We start from the raw sequence: 20,583 nt of genomic DNA on the forward strand, positions 1-20,583 counted from the left end.
CTCATATGACACTGTTGTTTAATATTATACTATCTGTTCATTTGGAAACCTCAGCCCCAAAAACTAAAGTGGCAACAGATCGGTAGGTAGTCCTGGTGCATGGAAGAAGCAATAGTAAACCTTTGGGTGAAATACTTTTGAACACGGACCCCTCAGGATTCCCACAAATTGAGTTTAGACAGATATGAACTTAATCAAAAATTACCAAATGCATGAGAAAGTAAACCACTTGACTGACAGGAAGAGGGTTTTGAAGTGGGTAGTGGAGGGGAGTGCAGAGGGGAGAATAGAGAAGCCTGCTTCTTCTACTATTTAGAAAAAAGAAATGCCTGAAAATAACAACAAAGAAAATTATAAAATGTGTCTTACCAAACATGTTATAAAGCCAAAGTAATCAAATCAGTAATCAAATTAAAATGAGTTGAGCATGTAAAACTAAGTAGATTAATGAAACATAATCTACTAGTAAATTATTATATTTGCATATATGATATTTGCATATTTGGAGGATGGTAATAGGAGTATTTAAATTCATTAGTTACTAATGGTATTCAAACAACCAGCCATTAGTTTGGAACTTAAGTTGGACTCTTCTCTTACATCATACTCAGGAGTAAATTCAAATGAGTCAGGATTAAAAATATAGGGGTAAAAATTAAAGTCATGGAAATCTTTGGAGGAAATCTAAGAGATTACACTGACAATTTATGGATGAAGGAGACCATCTTTATAAAAACTGAAATCCCAGAAGTTGAAAAAAACAGTCAAATTTAGCTGTGTTAAATTTTTAGTGTCATGAAGATTCCCTAAATAGAGTCAATAGGCAAGAACAACAAAAGGTAGATTTGGAAAAAAAAAAAATATTTTCAGCATAAAGGACAGACTAAGGGTTAATATTTATAATTTATGGTTCTTATAAAGGGAAGAGCAAAGTAAACAACCCATCAGAAAAAAAATGTGCAAAGATTAGAAGAAATTCAAAGAACAAAATTCATTTGGCTTACAAAAGGAAGAAAATATGCGTAAAGTTTCTTATAGAGAAATACAAATTAACAGTGAAATGAGGTTACATTCATTAGACTAAGGAAGGAGCCTTTATAACTTGATGAGATTTCTATATTATTAGATGAGAAAAGCAAGTACAGAAAAGGGTATATATTATGATTTTTATTGTTATAACAAAAATTAAGCTCCTGTGGTTAGCTGTATGTATAATATGTGTGTATATTTATGTGTATATGTGTATGAGTGTGTATATATATATATAAAATCATATGAATATTGATAAAATTATTTTAATATATACATTAGTAAGTTCACATAGCTTGTCTGGGTAGAGAGCATGAAAAGGGAGAAAAGAGAAAAGACCATATAAATGTAAAGAACAACTCATTTCTTAAGGGTTTGCTTTGTGTCATTGTCATGTAACTATATAATACAGTGTAATACCATAACAAGTATAACATAATTAGGATCAGAAAATCCAGGCTCAGTCTCAGCCACACTGCTCATTAGCCCTATGACCTTAATCAAATGCCTGACCTCTCTGGGTATGTTTGTTGTTCTTTAAAATGAAGATATGTAGATAGTAAAACCTACTTTATAGAAGTGTAATGAGTATCAAATGAGAAAATATTAATACATGCGAAAGTTACTAGCATAATAATACCGGTATTATGCTACTGAGTAGTAGATGCTCAGGAAATCTCCCTCCTTCCCTTTAAAAAAGTTTAACTTTCCCAGTGTAATTATTGATTTCTAGATTATGTGTGACAATCCAAGAAGCCAACCAATTAAGAACAGAAAATACACATCTGGAAAAACAGACCAGAGAGCTACAAGCAAAGTGCAATGAATTAGAAAAAGAGCGATATGAGGCTATTGTAAGAGCCAGAAATAGCATGCAACTCTTAGAAGAAGCTCACCTTCAAAAAAGTCAGGTAAGAAAGCTAGTAAATATGTTTAGATATAATAAAATGTTGACTATTCTCCCATGTGACCTCACAGTAAGGGATTCAATAGCTGCAGAATAAATGCATGAAAATGAAATTGCTATTCTCTTCATTAGTAATCATACCATATTCTTGGATGGTAAAACCAAATATGATAATATGATAAAATGTCAATTCCTTTCTAAAATAATGTATAAATATCAGACTTTTCTTATTTTCCCAAACCCTGTGTAACTAATCTTCAAACCCTGTAGTCTCATACTTAAAAAAAAAAAAAAAAAAAAAAAAAAAAAAACACTGTTACAGTGCTTTACTGCAGTGTACCCTATATTTTATTCAGTTGAATCTGATAAATCTTATCCATCTCTATTCCCCTTCGTCATATACTCAATTACTTTAATAAAGCAGAAGCTTAATTGGCTTTAAAGATTTATTTACCAAAGTCTTCATGTCACTGTTCTTTTTTAGTTCTCTAACAATTGTGATTCTTGTGCTATCAAATACAGTGTTCCTTGTCATATACTGCTTCCCTATGAATTATGTATTTAGTTTATTGTAGTCACAAAATAAATGTTTTAATGTTTATTTTGCTGCCTCCCTTATGTAGAGTTCATTAAATCATTAATTTATTTACCAACATTTATTGAAAACCTAGTATATGTAGAATACTCTGCTAGCAAGTATGTTGGGGTACAAAGGAAGTGCTTTGTTTTATGTATATTTCCCTTTTTACAGAAGATTTTTCAAGAGATCTAGTAAAACAGAACATAGTGTAAGTTGGATATTGAGAAGCTAATAAATAAAAAAAAAATTATCTAAATCCTAACTGTGGGAATGCTAAGGTGTTTATCATGCCTTTCAACTAATATTTTCATCTGTGATCTGAATACTGTCTTTTAGAATGGTTAAGAGGCACACAATAGACATAATATGCTTGGGAATTGTGTCGAATACCTAAATCAACTAGAAAAATTAAGGTCAAGACAAAATTTTTATCTCTGCCCTCTGAAGCCTACTTGTATGAGCACTCTTAATACCAAGCCATTAAAAATAAACATCTTGTGTAGAGCACGGTGGACAGAGAAAAGAGTAGGAACACTCATTGCCCATCCTCCTCCCAAATTTTCTCACTCAAATCCTAAGTCAACAGACCCTCACAGAGACTGTCTATGGCTACAATATTAAGCTGCTCCTTGACTCATTGCTTAGTTGCTAGAGGTTTCCCATCTTCAGTTGCTTGTTCAAAGTCAACGGTTCTCCCAACCGATCATACAAGCAAGGCAGGAAGTGCAGCCTAGCATAGTTCCCCTTCTCCCCCTCAAGGTTATTACGTAAGAACAGCTGTTACTTGTCACTAGCTTACTTGTTTAAGGTGGAGGAAATTTATCTTAAAAAGCAATTTTTAAAAAAACAGGTAAAAATGTGTATGGTACCTTTGGAAGATGGTGGGAACAGAACACAGGGCCACTTACATGTTGATTTAAAATGGATTCAACTTGGCCTAATTGAAGGAGTTCCAAGCCCAGAAAAAAAGATTTGTGTTAGAAATATAAATATGGGAATTGTCAGCATATAAATGATATTTAAAACCATGAAATTTGATTAGACCACTAAGAGAAGGACATATAGAGAGGGGGGCAAGAACTGAACCTTGGGTAGTCCAGTGTTAAGAGATTCAGGAGAAGAGGAAGAATCAGCAATGTAGACTGAAGAGGAATGATCAGTGAGATAGGAGGAAAACCAGTACTGTGTATGATGTGCTGAAAATCACGTGCAGAAAGTACAACAAGGAGAGGAAAGTAAATATCTCAAGTGCTGCTGGTAAAGAAGTACTGAAAATTTACTTACAGATAAACAACATGGAGATCATGATGGTGAAAGCCTGATTCAAGGAAGTATAAAAGAGATTGAAAGAAAAAGTCTTGGAGATGAACATGTTACAGAGTTTTGCTTCACAGAGAAGCAAGGAAATGGAGTGTGACTGACAGCAGAGCTAGGATTATGGCAATATTTATTTGGTGGGAGATGGAAATGATTGGAATGATAGAAACACATCAAAGAGACAAAAACAAGTGGTGTCTGCAGTGATCAAGTTATGAGTTAATGAGTGACATAATTTGAATAATACTAAATAATGGAAAGAGAAAGAAATTCAAGAGATTCTTATAAGGATACAATACCTAGATTTGATGATTTACTTTATATAGGGACTCAAAAAAAATGGAAAATTCAAAAATGGTTTTAAGATTTCTGGCTGTAGAGATTAGAAGGGTGTTAGAAACATTGGCTGAAATAAATACCATAGAGAAAGTGTCTTTAGTTAGGACAAGGGCAGGTGAGGAGGTTAGGGAAAATAAATATCATTCATGGTTTCAACATGATATTCAAGTAGAGATGTCCCAGAAGTTTTGAATAAGGTGTTTATAGAAAGTGACTAGTGGATAGGTTTTTACCTGTTACTATCTTTGCTAATAATGATGTGATCTATAACATGAAATGATTGTTTTCTGAAGGCTCTACTTGAGGAGAAGCAAAAAGAAGAAGACATAGAGAAAATGAAAGAGACAGTTTCTCGGTTTGTACAAGATGCTACCATAAGAACCAAGAAGGAAGTAAGGATTTTTAATTATATTTAAAATTAAGAATTTAAGTCACAACTAAAGACTAAATTCTACCTAAATATTTGTAAATTAAAATTAAAATACTTGCCTACATAGTTATAAAAACTGTTTTGAAATTATTAACATAAGTGTTTAAAAACTAACTAAAGGAACTGAGTAAAGGCTCCTTTCCTTTAAATTTATCTCCAGTAGGATAGTGGGATATACTGAATAGCCCTCCACTTGATAAAATAAAGATGTTCCTTTTTTTTCCTTATCTGTATTTTTTGTGGGCAATATTATTTCTCTTCTAGGTGAACTGTAGCTTTAAACTGGATTTTAAAACTTCATCAGTTTAGAAAAAATAAAGTTAAAATGTTTGCTTTCTCCCAAGCAACTAGGTGGTAGAATTTTTATTTCCACAAAGCCACTGTATAATATTTCTTCTTGCAGAAGTATTTCTTAGAAATCTATTACTTTTACAGAATCATGGTGTAAAGAAAAAAAATCTATTACTTTATCTTTATATGACTGAAATTAGATAATTTCCCAAGATAAAATTTTTAATTTAAGGCAGAGTCCAAAGTAAACCGTGTGCTTTTTAATTTCTAATCTTCTATATCCTTTCTGCAGGAGCTCTGTCCTTCCTATCCATGAAGTTGAGAGTACTGTAACATTGGACTATAGCCTAAAATATTCTTGACGACATATTTTTAAAATAAATATTAATAAACTTTATACTTTTAATGATAAAAATATTTTATTAAAGTATTCATGGTATGAGCATTCCTCTAATTGTATTTTCTTATCCTAAAATAAATTCACATTGATTTTGGGGTTGATGAAGCTCATCTTTTGCATGAAACTTTAAATAATCTAAGTAGGATTTTTCACAAGCATTGTGATCTCATTCATTCCAAATGTTTTGCAAATGGAAAATACAGATGCTTCCTAAAATCCAATTATTTCCCTATTCAAATATGTAATCCTTCCAGGCATCTGAAGCTCAACATGTCTGAAACTGAACTTACTCTTGTAGTCAGTCCCAGATTGTTTCTTCCTTAGGTGTTCCTGTTGATTTCCTGTAGCCAGCCTTTCCCCGCCATTACAACTATTCACTCAGGAAGTATTTATTGAGCACTTCCTGTGTGCCATGCATTTTGCTGGGTCTTTGCCCCCTCTGAGTTCCACACTCTTGCCAAGTTAATTTTTTTAAGTAAACTTTTAAAATTATTATTAAAAGTGACATATATTCATTGTAAAAAGAAATGGAAAATATGTATGAGAAAATATGTATAAATGAAAAATATGTATAAAAGAAAATTAAAGGCCGGGCGTGGTGGCTCAAGCCTGTAATCCCAGCACTTTGGGAGGCCAAGACGGGCGGATCACGAGGTCAGGAGATCGAGACCATCCTGGCTAACACGGTGAAACCCCGTCTCTACTAAAAAATACAAAAAACTAGCCGGGCGAGGTGGCGGGCTCCTGTAGTCCCAGCTACTCGGGAGGCTGAGGCAGGAGAATGGCGTGAACCCGAGAGGAGGAGCTTGCAGTGAGCTGAGATCCGGCCACTGCACTCCAGCCTGGGTGACAGAGCAAGACTCCGTCTCAAAAAAAAAAAAAAAAAGAAAAGAAAATTAAAATTACAAGTTTAATACCCAGAGATAGCCACTATTTTTAGCATTGTTCTGTGAATTTCATTTAATCCCAAATTATTCACAGCGTGTCCTTCAAATATGTAGAATTAACCTGTTGAATTGAGAATAACTTTATATGTATCTCTTCCTATTGACTGAAGTAAATACAATGAATAAATTGTCACATATTTCTGTTCTGGCTATAAAATTGAACAAAAATATGACAGTGGCTTATTTCTTTAAAATATGAAAATACTTTATTTCTTAGATATCTCTCAAATAAAATTTGTAAAAAAAAATACATTGTTTACTTTTGATTTTAAGTCAAAGCTAGTGCCATTATTGGATTTTCCTATTTCTTAATAGTTTATCTTACTATTTGGTTTATAAATATCCTTACTGTTCATAAAATTATAGAGGGAAATGCTTATATAAAGTGAGGATAGGATGAGAGAAGTGTATTAGTCCCTCTACAGACTTCAAAACCCCAATCACAGTAAACTACCTCACTGAAATGTGTATTTCCTCACATGACGAAAGTTTACATTTTGTTTCATTAGATACTAACTCTAGAAAATTCCATATGACTTTTGGAGCACAGAAGTTTACATATGATATGCCATCAGTGTCAATAGTTCTACACAGTCCTTTCAAAAGGCATGAATAGTTTGATTCATCTGTATTTGCCAGGATTACTATAAATGTATTTCAAAATATGTACCCTCCTGTTGTCATAAGCCCTCAAGTTAGCTGTATCATTTCTAGATACTAAAAAGAACACATTTTAGAAATTATGCGAGAGAGAGATAGACATGACAGGGCTTGTAAGAACCAAAATTTTTATATTATAGGAACATTTATGACTTAATTTCTCTGCCTCAGTTTTCCTCATCTATAATGGAAATAATAACAACCTCATTGGATTTTTGTGAGAATTAATGAGATAATACATGTAAAGCACTCTGAATAGTACCTAACACACATTAATCCTCCATAAATTCTGTTATTGTTACTGATCCATAAACAGAATACATTGATTTTTAATATAATTATTCATAGGAAAAGTCTACATCAAATTATAACCTTGAAAAGAGCTAAAATAGGCCGGGCGCGGTGACTCACGCCTGTAATCCCAGCACTTTGGGAGGCTGAGGCAGGCAGATCACAGGGTCAGTAGATCGAGACCATCCTGGCTAACACGGTGAAACCCCGTCTCTACTAAAAATACAAAAAATTAGCTGAGCCTGGTGGCAGGCACCGGTAGTCCCGGCTGGAGGCTGAGGCAGGAGAATGGGGTGAACCTGGGAGGCGGAGCTTGCAGTGAGCCGAGATCGCGCCACTACACTCCAGCCTGGGCCACAGAGCGGGACTCCCTCTCAAAAAAAAAAAGAGCTAAAATAGACCCAGAAATAGTATGCTTGGCAGGCCTTCAGAAAGATAACTCATATTAATTAACCGTATAAAGTACATGGCAGTATTGTAAATGTTCTAAACAAGGTTTACATCATATTTTCAAAATAGTCCATCTTACAAGATACTAGAAAATTCTCAAAGACCTTTAGATCATAAAAGTTTACTGATGATTTACCATTGGCATCAGTATTCTTCAGAGTCCTTTTAAAAAGCATGAATAGTTATTAGAAAAATTTATTGTCATAGAGAAATCCTGATGAGATGACTAATTTTTCAAAATACTCTGTGCACATTAATAGTGTTCTTTCTGAAGATATTTAAATGTTAATTAAATTTTATTAAATGTTATTTATTAAATATTATTAAATCTTAATTTATCTTCAGAAGTAAAAGTAATTTAATACTGGGGTGTGATGGGTATTATTAAAAAAATTCTTCTGTTTATGAATCAAAAGCATCTTATGATGAAGATGTCTGACAACCACAGTCATTTGGGATATACCATTCTATTCACTCTTCTTCCACTTTCATGGCAAATTCTTCGCTCTTTAATATATTGTGTGCTTATTTGTCTTTTATGCCCTAAAAGTTACAATTTTGTTTTTATCAAAATTATTATTGTATGTGTTTTTATCAGTTATTAATCATTTTTATTCTAGACCCAAATAATGAGTAAATGTCTTAATTTACAGGTTGCAAACACAAAAAAACAATGCAATATACAAATTTCTCGATTAACAGAAGAACTTTCAGCCCTTCAAATGGTATGTTTGACTATACTGATATTTTCTTCCAAATATTGCTTACTTTAAAGGCCAAGATATATACTATTGGGGATTCATTCATTCAAAAGATGCTTATTGAACCAAGCCCTGACTAGGTGCTAGGAAAAAAGCGAAAATCCAGATAGACATGTTTGCAGCAGTCTTGTGGCTTATGTTCTAGCAGGAAAGATAGATGGCATTTATCACATTTTACTGTAACTACCTGTCTTTGACAGAGAATGCACAGGGTGCTATTGCTAGCTGTAGCTCCTATCATATGCTGAGTTTTTCTGGGAAACCAAGGAGAAAGAGAAAGTATATTTAACAGTGGTAAGGAAGAAAGACAGAAAGCTTCCTGAAAGAAATGAGGACTGAGGAATGAGTAGGCCAAGAGGGGAGAGGAAAAGATTACTTGTGTGGCTAGAGATGGGATTGGAAATAGAAGTTTAACTTGAAGTTTGATGTAAAGAAATTTAATAACCTTGCTTACAGGAGAATAAAAGTACAACAATTTTGAAGAATTGAGAAAATGTTTATAACTTCACATACTCTCATCTTTTCTGACTCCCTGTATCACTTTTTATCTCTATTACAAAATTTATCAATGAATCATATCTTGTAATAAATGTCGTGCATTAGGTGTATGTTGATCATACACTGTCTCTCTCCATGAAAATCTTTTATCTGCAATTAGATTGTAGCATCTCAACATAGTAGAGTCTTACACCTTCCTTTATTTTCCCTATTGCTTGCCTAGTACAGTGTTTTGCAGAGTTTATTTTTAAATGTTTATCAACTGAATGATATATTTAAACACTCTGACAGAGGAACCACATTTTCTTTTGCCATTCTACAGACTTTGGAGAGCACATGATGGGATCTTAATCATCGTGTATTGGGTCCCAAATGTAATAGAACAAGGAACATTTATTTTGTATTTGTTTAATGTTACTTATTTTAATAATGTAGGAACATCAAGTAAAACCAGTGGGATGCAATGCGGCCAGTTAGTCACGTGTAGTTTTTTGTTGTACAGTTTTGCTTCCTTTTCTATCACTCAGTTATTTCGCTTGTTCTCTTTCATGGGCTGATTAGCTATCAAGAGATTAGTATCTTTGTGGAAAAAGAGGAGTAGAAGGATACTACCCCAGTCCAAGATCATTTAATGGATGGTAGACCCTTCAAGGGCATGAACATTCATTCTTTCTGTATTCTCAAGGGAACAAGGACTGGCTAAGACTTCCAGGGATTTTTCAAATCATTATTAGCTATGTAACAACCAGAGCTATATTAAACTTACTTTAGAGTAAAAAGGATGACAATTTCAGTTTATTGCAAAAAGTGTTTCTTATGGTAAAACAATTCTACGTCATAGCTAAGTGATTTTTCTAAAACATCTGGTAGTCATGTTGATTCTATGGGGAGAACTATACTGTGTAATTGAAAAGTTTGAAGTATTAAATATGTTAAAAATATGTTCAAAGGAAAACATTTGGCTACTTCAAGACAGATTTTCTCAAAAAATCTAAGCTGCAGTTTGAAGCATAATAACCTGATGCTTGCTATTGTTTTCTATTATTAACAATTTTACTATCTATACTAATAGTATTAGTATTAATATACTATCCATCCATACTATTATTTACACCATGAAGTCCAGGAAGGTAGTTAAGCATACTTTTGCTAACCGAAAATTAAGGTATGCTCACAGGAAGGAGAAAAACTTGTATTTTAGATGAGTGTGCAGATTATTTAATAGATTAAGAAAAAGCCAGAACCATTGTATTTCAAGCTACATATCTCCCTTTGAAGACCAACATGTACCTAACAGCCTTTGTTTTCTCTGGTAAGGTGTAGTTTATCTTAAGAATATTCAAGGTTTTATTGTGCCATGTAGCAGATTGCTATTAATCTGTATCAAATAAGAAAATTAATTATAAAATGTTCAAACTTACAGAAGTAAAATAAAATGTTCATTATGGTCTTTTCTTTGATGCATGAATTTTTTGGAAGTCTTTTTTTTTTTTTAGTTTCTAAATACATGAGGATTTACACTGCCTGTTATTGTTGATTTCTCATTTGGTTAGGTCGGCAGCACAGATCATGGTCTATATGATTGGTTCTTAGTATGTTTTGAGACTTCTTTTATAGAGTATTATTTTGGAAATACTCCATGAGTACCTGAAAAAATACCTATTATTTTGTCATATTTTCCCCCAAAGGTAGGCATGTCAGTGGTGATAAGCAAATATCTCTAAAAACTTTGTAATAGTAATTTTTAATGTTTGCTTTAGTATTATAGTGCATTTATAATAGAATTAGTATGGTAATTCTCTCTAAAGGTTTAAACTTTGCTGTCTCATTTTACTTTTTTTACCCCCAAGTTAACCAGATATTCTTTAGGCCATCATCATTTGTCAGTAAAATGGTGGATTGGGTGGAGAGGGATATGAATCCTACTTACACATGCATTTCTTTATATACCACTTACCAGCCCCAGAAGTGTGAGCCAGACTTTGTTATTAACATATATTAAAAATCACATGGGAGGAGTTACAAATGTAGGTAAAATCCCAAATTTAGCACTGAAGCTACCCTCTCCTGGATAAGCAACTTCCTATATGAATATGTGGAATATTAATGTTGCATTTTGTATACACTCAGGGTTCTATCTTAATAAAAGACATTAAATTTAAATTTGTCAACTGATTTGTAACATAGGGTTAAAGATCTTCATTATAATCAATGGTGATTAATTTTGGGTCACAAAAGAAGCTGACTATAAAATTTAAAAACATATTGAAATACACTTCTATAAAATAATTGAACATCATTAGTAAGTAATGCACTGTTAGCAAAGCGGGTTCCTCCAAAGTATGATTCACAATTAGAAAAAAAAAAAGAGAGAGAGAAAAAAAGCCATACCCATTACCCATTCTCCAAAATAAATGTATAAATACAAGTAATTGTGAAGAACTAATAATTATTATGACTTTTTTGTTGTAGGTGCATTAGCAAAATTAGATTTTATTATCTAATTGATATGCTTGCTAAATACTGAGTAAAATCTTTTGAGGAGAAATACTTTATGTTCATGCTAATAAAATATTTTTAGTATTTCTGTTTGCTATAATTTTTGTAAAGAAAAAAGTTAACTTTTTTAGAGTTTATACACCCACGTATCTTTTAGGCCATAGGTTGTCCCTGAGGGTTTTGTGCCACTATCTGGTTCTTACTTCCCTTTTCAAAATACTTGATAAGAGTATGTAAAAAGAAAATCTATAGTATTAGAGAGGAGTTCCATTCATATTTTTTTCTCCCTGGAATCCCCCAACCTCTGTCTCCCACCTAATCTGTTTAATTAGAACTCCTTGGCATCCTACTGCTGGAGGCAATTTCTGAAATCCTGGGTTAGGTTGCTCTTCAAACATTGAGTTTTGTCTTTAATCAATGTAACCTTAAACTTGTGTTGATAACTATGATATTCCCATTATGAACAAATTATTTTACTTCTCCATTTTTCCCCACTTTTCTTAAGATGTTACCAAATGTATATATTTACAATATGACTTGAATTTATAGGAGTGTGCTGAAAAACAAGGCCAAATTGAACGAGTCATTAAGGAAAAAAAAGCAGTGGAAGAAGAACTAGAAAAGGTAAAAAGAAAAAGGAAATATAATTACCTAAAACCCAACTGCAAATAGGCAACATTACTGTCTGTTTCCATCATGCCATCTACTAGAAATTCCTTTATTTGTTAGTATTGTCCTGGTAAGTTTTTCTTTTCTTTTCTTTTTCCTTTTTTTTTTTTTTTTTTTTTTGCCATGGAGTCTCACTCTGTCACCCAGGCTGGAGTGCAGTGGCACGATCTCGTCTCACTGCAGCCTCCACTTCCCAGGTTCGAGCAATTCTCCTGCCTCAGCCTCCCGAGTAGCTGGGACTATAGGCGCCTGCCATCACGCCTGGCTAATTTTTTTGCATTTTTAGTAGAGATGGGATTTCACCATGTTAGCCAGGATGGTCTCTATCTCCTGACCTCATGATCCGCCCTCTTCAGCCTCCCACTTTCCTTAAATATATTTAGAGTCTGCAGTTAAATACTGATGTTGCCTGGATACAATACTTTTCCAAGAGCGGCTGTATTCTTTGAACTTTGCACTTAAAGTTACAAATTTTTTGAAGTAGCTATATTTCTTGCTTAAACCTCATCCTATGAAATTTCGCTTTGTCTTTACTTTCTTTTTGAATTTTATATTAGCTCTTATGGTGCTTAGGCCATCTATAAATAAAACAAGTATATATAACCAGAAAATTATAGCATTGCTATGATTTTTACCTTTTAGAAGTACAGATTTTAACTTCACACTTAGGAAGAATATTTACCCCCGTGATATTTCAGAAAAACTATTGGGAGAAGTCCATAGTTTAAAATTCATTTATTTCATATACTTTTGTATTAGCAGTAATATCCTACTCTTTTAAAGTACCTTGGAGAAAGAAAGGGAGACCAAATTTGATTGAGCACTTACTGTATTTTAGGTGCTGCATTAAGAACTTTCATAGAGAGGTTAAGTAACTTACCCAATGTTAAAAAGTGGTAAACGGTAGAGTCAGAGTTTGATTTTCAAAGAAGAGCTATGTAGCATAAAAATTATGGTCTATATCTATTATCAACATGAAAAAAATTATGACATCAGTAAAAGAGTAATACACAAAGCAAAACATAATGTACAGTTCCATTTGTGAAAAAAAAAATACATGTGTTCAAAGTAGGACTTACGATTACCACTCTCCTGCAAGGTAGGTCCCCTCTGAGTTTCCATCTACATATCAGTTCCCATTTAGATTGCCACCTGTTATACATCAGGGTTTGGGATGAATGTTTCAACATCACATGGCAAAGGTTAAGGAAAAGGCTTTTGGGGAAATGTAAAACTTACAAGGCAAAAGACAGCAGGTAAAGGGAAAGCACAGCACCTTATTCTCCCACTGTTCCACAGACCAGTGTGCTAAGGTCAAAGAACTGCTGGGTCTGCAGCATAGTTCTGTATTCCAGTAGCGGAATGTTGACGTGCGGATACTCCATGTTTTTATGGAGAGTGACAAAGCAGTCCTGTCAGTGGGGAAGACACAGGTTACTTGGTCAGGCAGTCTAGATTTCGAGGGTATCTGTGTGCAGGATTTGCCTCAACATGTGAACTGCTTAGCACCTGAAGACCTTGGATCCCTTAGGATGTTACAGACCCTGTGCTGTAAGAGGGAGCCCCATTGCATGGAAAGCTGAGCTTGGGTACAATCACCACTGCTGAAGAAGGGGAAGCCCCATCCAAGCTAGATCATTGTCCAGGTAACCCAGAGTGAGATTCTAGAGTCACTTTCAGAGAGTTCTAGTTATTGCACCACGGTATGTATCTTTATTTTTGAATATTGGAATAGAGGATTGTATTGAACGGTATTCATCAAAGAATCACCAGTGGTTATCTCTAAGTTGCCATTGATTTTTACTTCAGCTGCTTTACATTTTTGTATTATTGCATAGTTTACCATGAGCATGAATAATTCCAAAAAAATAAACTCTATTTTTTAAGAGACAAGGTCTTGCTCTGTTGCCCAGACTGGAGTACAGTGGACATGATCATGGCTCACTGCAGCCTTGATCTCCTGGACTCAAGGATCCTCCTACCTGAGCCTCCCTAATAGCTGGGACTACAGGTGTAAGCCACCATGCCCGGCTAATTTTTTAATTTTTTTTAGATGACGGGGTCTTGCTATGTTGCCCAGGCTAGTCTCAAAACAATTATTATTTTATATATCAGTTTTTAGCATTTTATTTTGTAAATGTGAGAGAACCAGATTTAATTATTGATATGTTTCATATGTTACGGTCGGAACAAATGAATACATGATCATGGCTTTTTATTTCTTCCATTGATTTCTGTTTCTAAACTGTTTATTAAGACAGTTTCTTCTGTAATATTATATACATAATAAGCCTCTTCTGCAGATTTACCGTGAAGGCAGAGGAAATGAAAGTGATTACAGAAAACTGGAAGAAATGCACCAAAGATTCCTGGTTTCAGAGCGTTCAAAAGATGATCTTCAGATAAGACTGACGAGAGCAGAAAATAGAATAAAACAACTTGAAATCGAGTAAGTTTTTCTTTTGGATTTTCTGTGATAACATCTTCAGAATTAACGTGATTTTTGACAGATTCTCTACCTTTCTTTTTTTTTTTTTTTTTTTGGTAGGACTTACAATATATCTTATGTTGAAAAAAAAATTTAGGACCAAATATAATTTTATTCAAGATTATTTCTGAAAATGAATTTCTGCAGGAAGAAAAGGTTTAACAGTAGCATACCATTTTCTTTTAAATGTATCCTTTCTGGCAATTAAATAGGATGTTTATAATATTGTTGTCTTTGTACTAATTGTGAAGCTATTATAATATCTTGCTTATATTCTTTTATATTACCTATATTTAGTATGTTTCTTGTTATAGTGAATATTCTGTAATGATTCATCTTGTATATTTTATTGTCTATAAAAGTGATAAAGTCATAATTTGACATATCCATTCTGAGTATTTTTCTACCTCCCCACCCCGATGGTATTACCTAATATAGCAAAATTTCCTTATTTGAATTGCCTGAAATCTGTTATCTCTGTATGTGTTCAAAATATATTTTTTAAATAAATACTAATACCTAAGTTACTTAATAAAGTTTTTTTCAAAAAGAGATCCTGCAAATTTGTTTAATAAATATATGTGTAATTTTCAATAACCTATTCAGATAATCTGCTCATATGGTTACTTCCAGATCAAACCTGCAGGAGAAACTGGTTTATTCCAGCATAAATCTTCTTGTATGTACTAAGAGAAGTATCACACATGAAGGCTTTTCCCAATACCATACATTCACAGGGCTTCTCTCCAATGTGTATACCCATATGTCTCTTAAAGGAGGAGTATTGAATGAAAGGATTCCTGCATTTGTTTTAATTCACATGGTCTCTCTGCATTATGAGTATTTTGTGTGTGTGTAGTAAAAGGAGGTATCAATGTCTTCTTTATGTTCCTTATATTCATAAAGTTACTCTCCAAGGTGAACTCTCACATATTTCCTAAAGGGTGTAAACATAGAATAAGGTGCAAGGACTGGGTAAAAGACCCTCCCATGTTCCTTACTTTCAAAAAGCTTCTCTCCAGGATAAATTGTGAAAGTTGAGTGAAGGATAAGGATTAGCCCATCTTCTTTAGATTTACAGGGCTTCTTTCCAATGTGAGTCCTTTTCCTTCATTAAGAAAATGAGAAATGACTAAAGGCTCCCATGCATTCTTTTTATAAGCAGAGTTCTCCTCAGTATGAATTCTTACATGTTCATCAAGACATGAGGAATTAATGAAGGCTTTCCCACATTCTCCACATCCAGAAAGTTTTTCTCCTAAGTTTTCATATGTGCTTTAAGAGTTATTTGATGAATTTTTCTCAGTCACTTCATTTAAAGGGTTTCTCTTGAGTGTGAGTGCTCCTGTCCATTTCTAATTTCAGGAATGCTTGGAGTGCTATAGTCTTGCATCTCCTTTAATCTCTGGGAATCCCCTTTTCTGTATTTTTTTGTTGTTGTTGCAAATAATTTGTTTTAAAAACTAGTTCTTAGTAATGTAGAGTTTCCTCCACTACATGCTCCACTACATATATATTGATGCTGTTTACTCTGTCTCACGTAGTTCCTAAAAACTAGTAATTAGACCCAGAGGCTTGATCTGGTCTAGCTTTCTTTTTTTGTTGTTGTTTTTGGAAGAATTCTTCATAGATGATGATATTGTGGACTTCTATTAGGAGGCTCACAATGTATGGTTGTTTCTGGTCTCAGCCTCTTTCTGGTGTTAGAATTCTTTTATTATCATTGCCTAGATATGTCACTTTATTAGGAACTTTATCAACCAAGGTTTAGACAGAAAAAAGACTATGAGTATTGTGGGAATAAAGGATTTAATGTAGGAAACAGAATTTGCAAGAATGTGAGAGTTGCTGGGGAAGCAAAGATCTAGAAAGACAGAGGTAGAGATCAAAGAAAATCAATCACTAACTGTTTTCACCCAAAGCACTGGCAGATATGGGCAGGTCAGAATGTCAAAATAGGACCATAAAAGAGTGGTTCATGGTGATAAAACTGCCACCATGTGAAAGTTGCTTCTTTATTTTAAGAATTTTTCTGCTTGCAAAATACTTTTAACTAGTAGTTTTCTTAAGCTTTCACAATATTAGTAGCATTTCTATATAATTCCCTGTGAAACCTATTAACCCGGGAATGTGCACAGGGCTTATCTGTTATTGAAAAGATGGAAGTTTTAAAAGATAGGAATAAAAATTAGCAGTATATTGATTGAAGCAACATTAATGTATAGAGGTTGTCTCACCCGGTGATCAGTGGTCCATTGTTGAGAAAGTTCAGGAAATATAATCCATTTAACCTATGATAAAACGAGAAGTTTACAGAACTAGAAGTTTATGAAAACTTTCTAAGACATATAATGGGAAAATATAAAAGTAGATTTTATAATTTAGTAATATAGTCAGCTATTGTGTTAGTCTATAGAGTTTATTGATTAAGTAAAGGAATGTTGGTTATTATCTGCTTCATCCTTTTTTTGTTCCTTCGGTTCATTCCCTTGAAGTTCTCCATACACAGTGATTCTTAATGTTAGTACAAATTTGAAAGAAGTCTCACATTGATTTTCTAGATAAGTGATAACAGTTCAGTTCATCTGTTCTTAGTTAAGATTTGAATATATTTAAGTTGAATGTATTTGCCTGGTATAACATAACATTTTGAAACCACATAGTTTCAGTCTAAAGTGGAAAGAAATGGCTCAGAATAAAGCAAACAAAAGTCCATGTGATAAAATGTAGACAGACTTTTGTCTTCTACTATAGATTATTAAGTTTAAGGATTCTTTTCGTTTCATTTTTTAATCAGCTCCTCAGAAGAAATATCACGTTACCAAGAAATGATTCAGAAAATTCAAAATGTGTTGGAGTCTGAGAGAGAGAACTGTGGGCTTGTCAGTGAACAAAGGCTAAAACTTCAGCAAGAAAATAAACAGTTACGGAAGGAGACTGAGAGTTTAAGGAAGATTGCCCTGGAGGCTCAAAAAAAAGCCAAATTAAAGGTATTTTCAAGACTAGAGTTAAATGTGTACTTATGAAAATCAAAGTATGGAGAATATTTAGAGATACCTAGCAAAATATCTTTAAGGCCCCCCCCCCTTTTTGTGTGTGCCTTCTCATCAAATAACACTAAGTCATAATTCAGAGTGTTAACCAATCATTTCTGTGTTGTAGAACTTGGCAGGCATACTTGAAAATGATTGCCTTTGCTACACACAAAAAAATTCTTTTCTAACCATGAAATATACTGTTACTCCTGCCAAAGCAATTTAAGCACCACTAGCAAAACCATAGATTAGGTAACTTTACAGACTGCCTTCCTCTCTTCTCTCCATATAGTAGCCTTTGAAAAGTTGAACTTCTCTAAAACTAACTGTATAGGGGATGTTACAGCAGCAGACTCTGAGAACCATTCACAGCTAGTCTGAAAATTCCGTGGCAGGAAGAAGGCAAGAGGCAAAAATGTCATCTAAAACAAATTCCCTTTCTTTTCTCTCTTATTTCCTTGTCCTTTGATGCTTATATGGTTTAGTAATAGGAAGATGATCCTCCTTTTAAGGGACTTTCAAGAAACACAAATATCTTCATCAACATCTTGCTTACCTTTCCCCATGTCATGAGACTTTTATAAAAAGTGGCACTGACTTTTTATGATAAATATCTACATCTTCCAATTTCATAGTAAGAATATGAAGAGGTCATGTCATTGTTTTATTTTGGTTTTTATTGCTGGAAGAACTCCTAAGAAGTCATATTCCAACCTAATTCATGTCAATATATATTTTTTGAATGCCTCCTATTGCAGGTATGAAATACCCTAGTTATTTGTAAAACCTTGAACTCTGAAATGAAAAAGAGAGTCCTATTTACAGAAAAGTTTTTACTTTGAGCTTTAGACTGTGGGAGTTCTTTGAAGAACAGGGAGAGGAACCATACCACCAGATATCAAGACTTGATAAAAAGCTAAAATAATTTAGACAATGTGTTATCAATATAAGAATAATCAACTTGATCAATGGCAAAAAATTGAGTCTAGAAACAAACTCATTTATCATAATCACTTGATTTATAACAAAGGCACCATTGCAGTTCAGTGAGGGGGAAACTGGCTTCACAAATGGTGCTAGATCAGTCAGATCCACATTTTAAAAATAAAACTTAACTCCTATATCACAGCATATATGCAAATTAGTTGGAGCTGCCTTGTAGACCTAAATGTAAAATGTGAAATGATAGTTTCTAGGAGAAAATCTTCATGCCTTTGGGTTGGAAAGTATTTCTTAAACAGAGCACAAAAAACACTAATCATAGTGAAAAATCCAAGCTGAATTGGATTTCACTAAAATTAAGATATTTTTAGTCACCAAAAGACACCATTAAGAAAGGAGAAAGTACAAGAAAGTATTTGTAGTGCATATAACCAAAAAGAGAGCTCATATCCAAAATATAAAAACTCTTACCAATTAATAAGAAAAATATTAATACGGAAAAAACAGCTAATAGTTAATAAGGAAAAAATAGATATTCCATTTCCAGAAAAGGGCAAAAGACGTAAGTAGGCACTTCATAAAATAGCATATAGGCAAATATGTTCAACTTCACTATTTTTTAGGGGAATTTAAATTAAAACTATAAGATAACAGTATACACCACCATCACCAGAATGGCTAAAATTAAAAAGACTAAAAATATCAAATATTTGTAAGAATATAAAGCAACTAGAACCTTGATAGATACTGCTGGGAATGTAGCAGTATCTTTTAAAGCCGGACATACATACACCCTGATATGGTTTGACTGTCTTCCTACCCAAATCTCATCTTGTAGTTCCATAATCCCCACGTATCATGGGGGGACCCAGAATCATGGGGGCAGGTTTTCCCATGCTTTTATCATGATAGTGAATAAGTCTCGCAAGATCTGATGGGTTTTTGTTGGTGTTTTTTTTGTTTTGTTTTGTTTTTGTTTGTTTGTTTTCAGATGGAGTCTTGCTCTGTCTTTCCCAGGCTACAGTGCAGTGGCGTGATCTCAGCTCACTGCAGCATCCACCTCCCAGGTTCAAGTGACTCCTGTCTCAGCCTCCCAAGTAGCTAGGACTATAGCTGTGTGCTACCACAACTGGCTAATTTTGTATTTTTAGTAGAGTTGGGGTTTCACCATGTTGGCCAGGCTGGTCTCAAACTCCTGATCTCAGGTTATCCACCTGCTTCAGCCTCCCAAAGTGCTGGGATTACAGGCAAGAGCCAATGTGCCCAGTTCTTTTATAAAGAGCAGTTCCCCTGCAAATGCCCTCTTGCCTGCTGCCATATAAGACATCCCTTTGCTCCTCCTTCACGTTCTGCCACGATTGTGAGAACTGTGAGTCCAGTAAGCCTCTTTTTCTTTATAAATTACCCAGTCTCAGGTATTTCTTCATAGCAGTATGAAAATGGACTAATATACATCTTATGCCAAATAATCCTGGCTACATACCCAACAGAGTGCTTACGTTCATCAAAACATGTGGACAAGAATATTCGTAGAGGCTAAAAACAATGATTTCATTAACATGAAATTGTATGAGTAAATTGTGATATATTCATATAATGGAATAGAAGCAACAATGAAAAATAATGAACTATATAAGCAATAGTGGATGAGTCTCATAGACATGGAGATGAGCAAAGAAGCCAAACATACAAAAGCTTATATTTTATTTCACTATATGGTAGTGAAGAATAAGCATAATTATCTATGAGGATACTATCAGAATAGCTACCTTTTAAATGGATAAGTACTGATTAGAAGGACACATGAGGGAACCTCCTGGGGTATCTAAATCTGTTTGATGACTTCGGTATGTCAGTGTATGTGTAAAAACTGAGCTGATCTTTTAAGACGTACACAGTTCATTAGAAGAAAGAAACAGATAAATCTTCGCAGAGGAAAGTAGGCAAGAATAGCAAGAGTATACATGAAACCAGAGTGCCTATGAGTTTGATAGTTGGACAATTATGGAAGCTGGGTGATGGGCATACAGGAAGTGTAACATTCTATTTT

General features: G+C 33.8%; 1 protein-coding gene across 5 annotated transcripts in view; it reads left to right on the forward strand.

The window, feature by feature from the left end:
* Nucleotides 1-20,583, forward strand: part of SCLT1 (sodium channel and clathrin linker 1) — a 214,627-nt gene that overhangs the window by 129,936 nt on the left and 64,108 nt on the right. For all 5 annotated transcript variants that reach the window (XM_050791221.1, XM_050791223.1, XM_050791219.1 and 2 more), the window contains 6 exons: nt 1,763-1,940; nt 4,466-4,564; nt 8,295-8,366; nt 11,949-12,023; nt 14,372-14,517; nt 17,354-17,546. In XM_050791221.1, the coding sequence (XP_050647178.1) occupies nt 1,763-1,940; nt 4,466-4,564; nt 8,295-8,366; nt 11,949-12,023; nt 14,372-14,517; nt 17,354-17,546 (763 nt within the window). The remainder of the gene's footprint in view (nt 1-1,762; nt 1,941-4,465; nt 4,565-8,294; nt 8,367-11,948; nt 12,024-14,371; nt 14,518-17,353; nt 17,547-20,583) is intronic.

Source organism: Macaca thibetana, chromosome 5 (genome assembly GCF_024542745.1).
Source record: "Macaca thibetana thibetana isolate TM-01 chromosome 5, ASM2454274v1, whole genome shotgun sequence".
Classification (NCBI taxonomy): Eukaryota; Metazoa; Chordata; class Mammalia; order Primates; family Cercopithecidae; genus Macaca; species Macaca thibetana.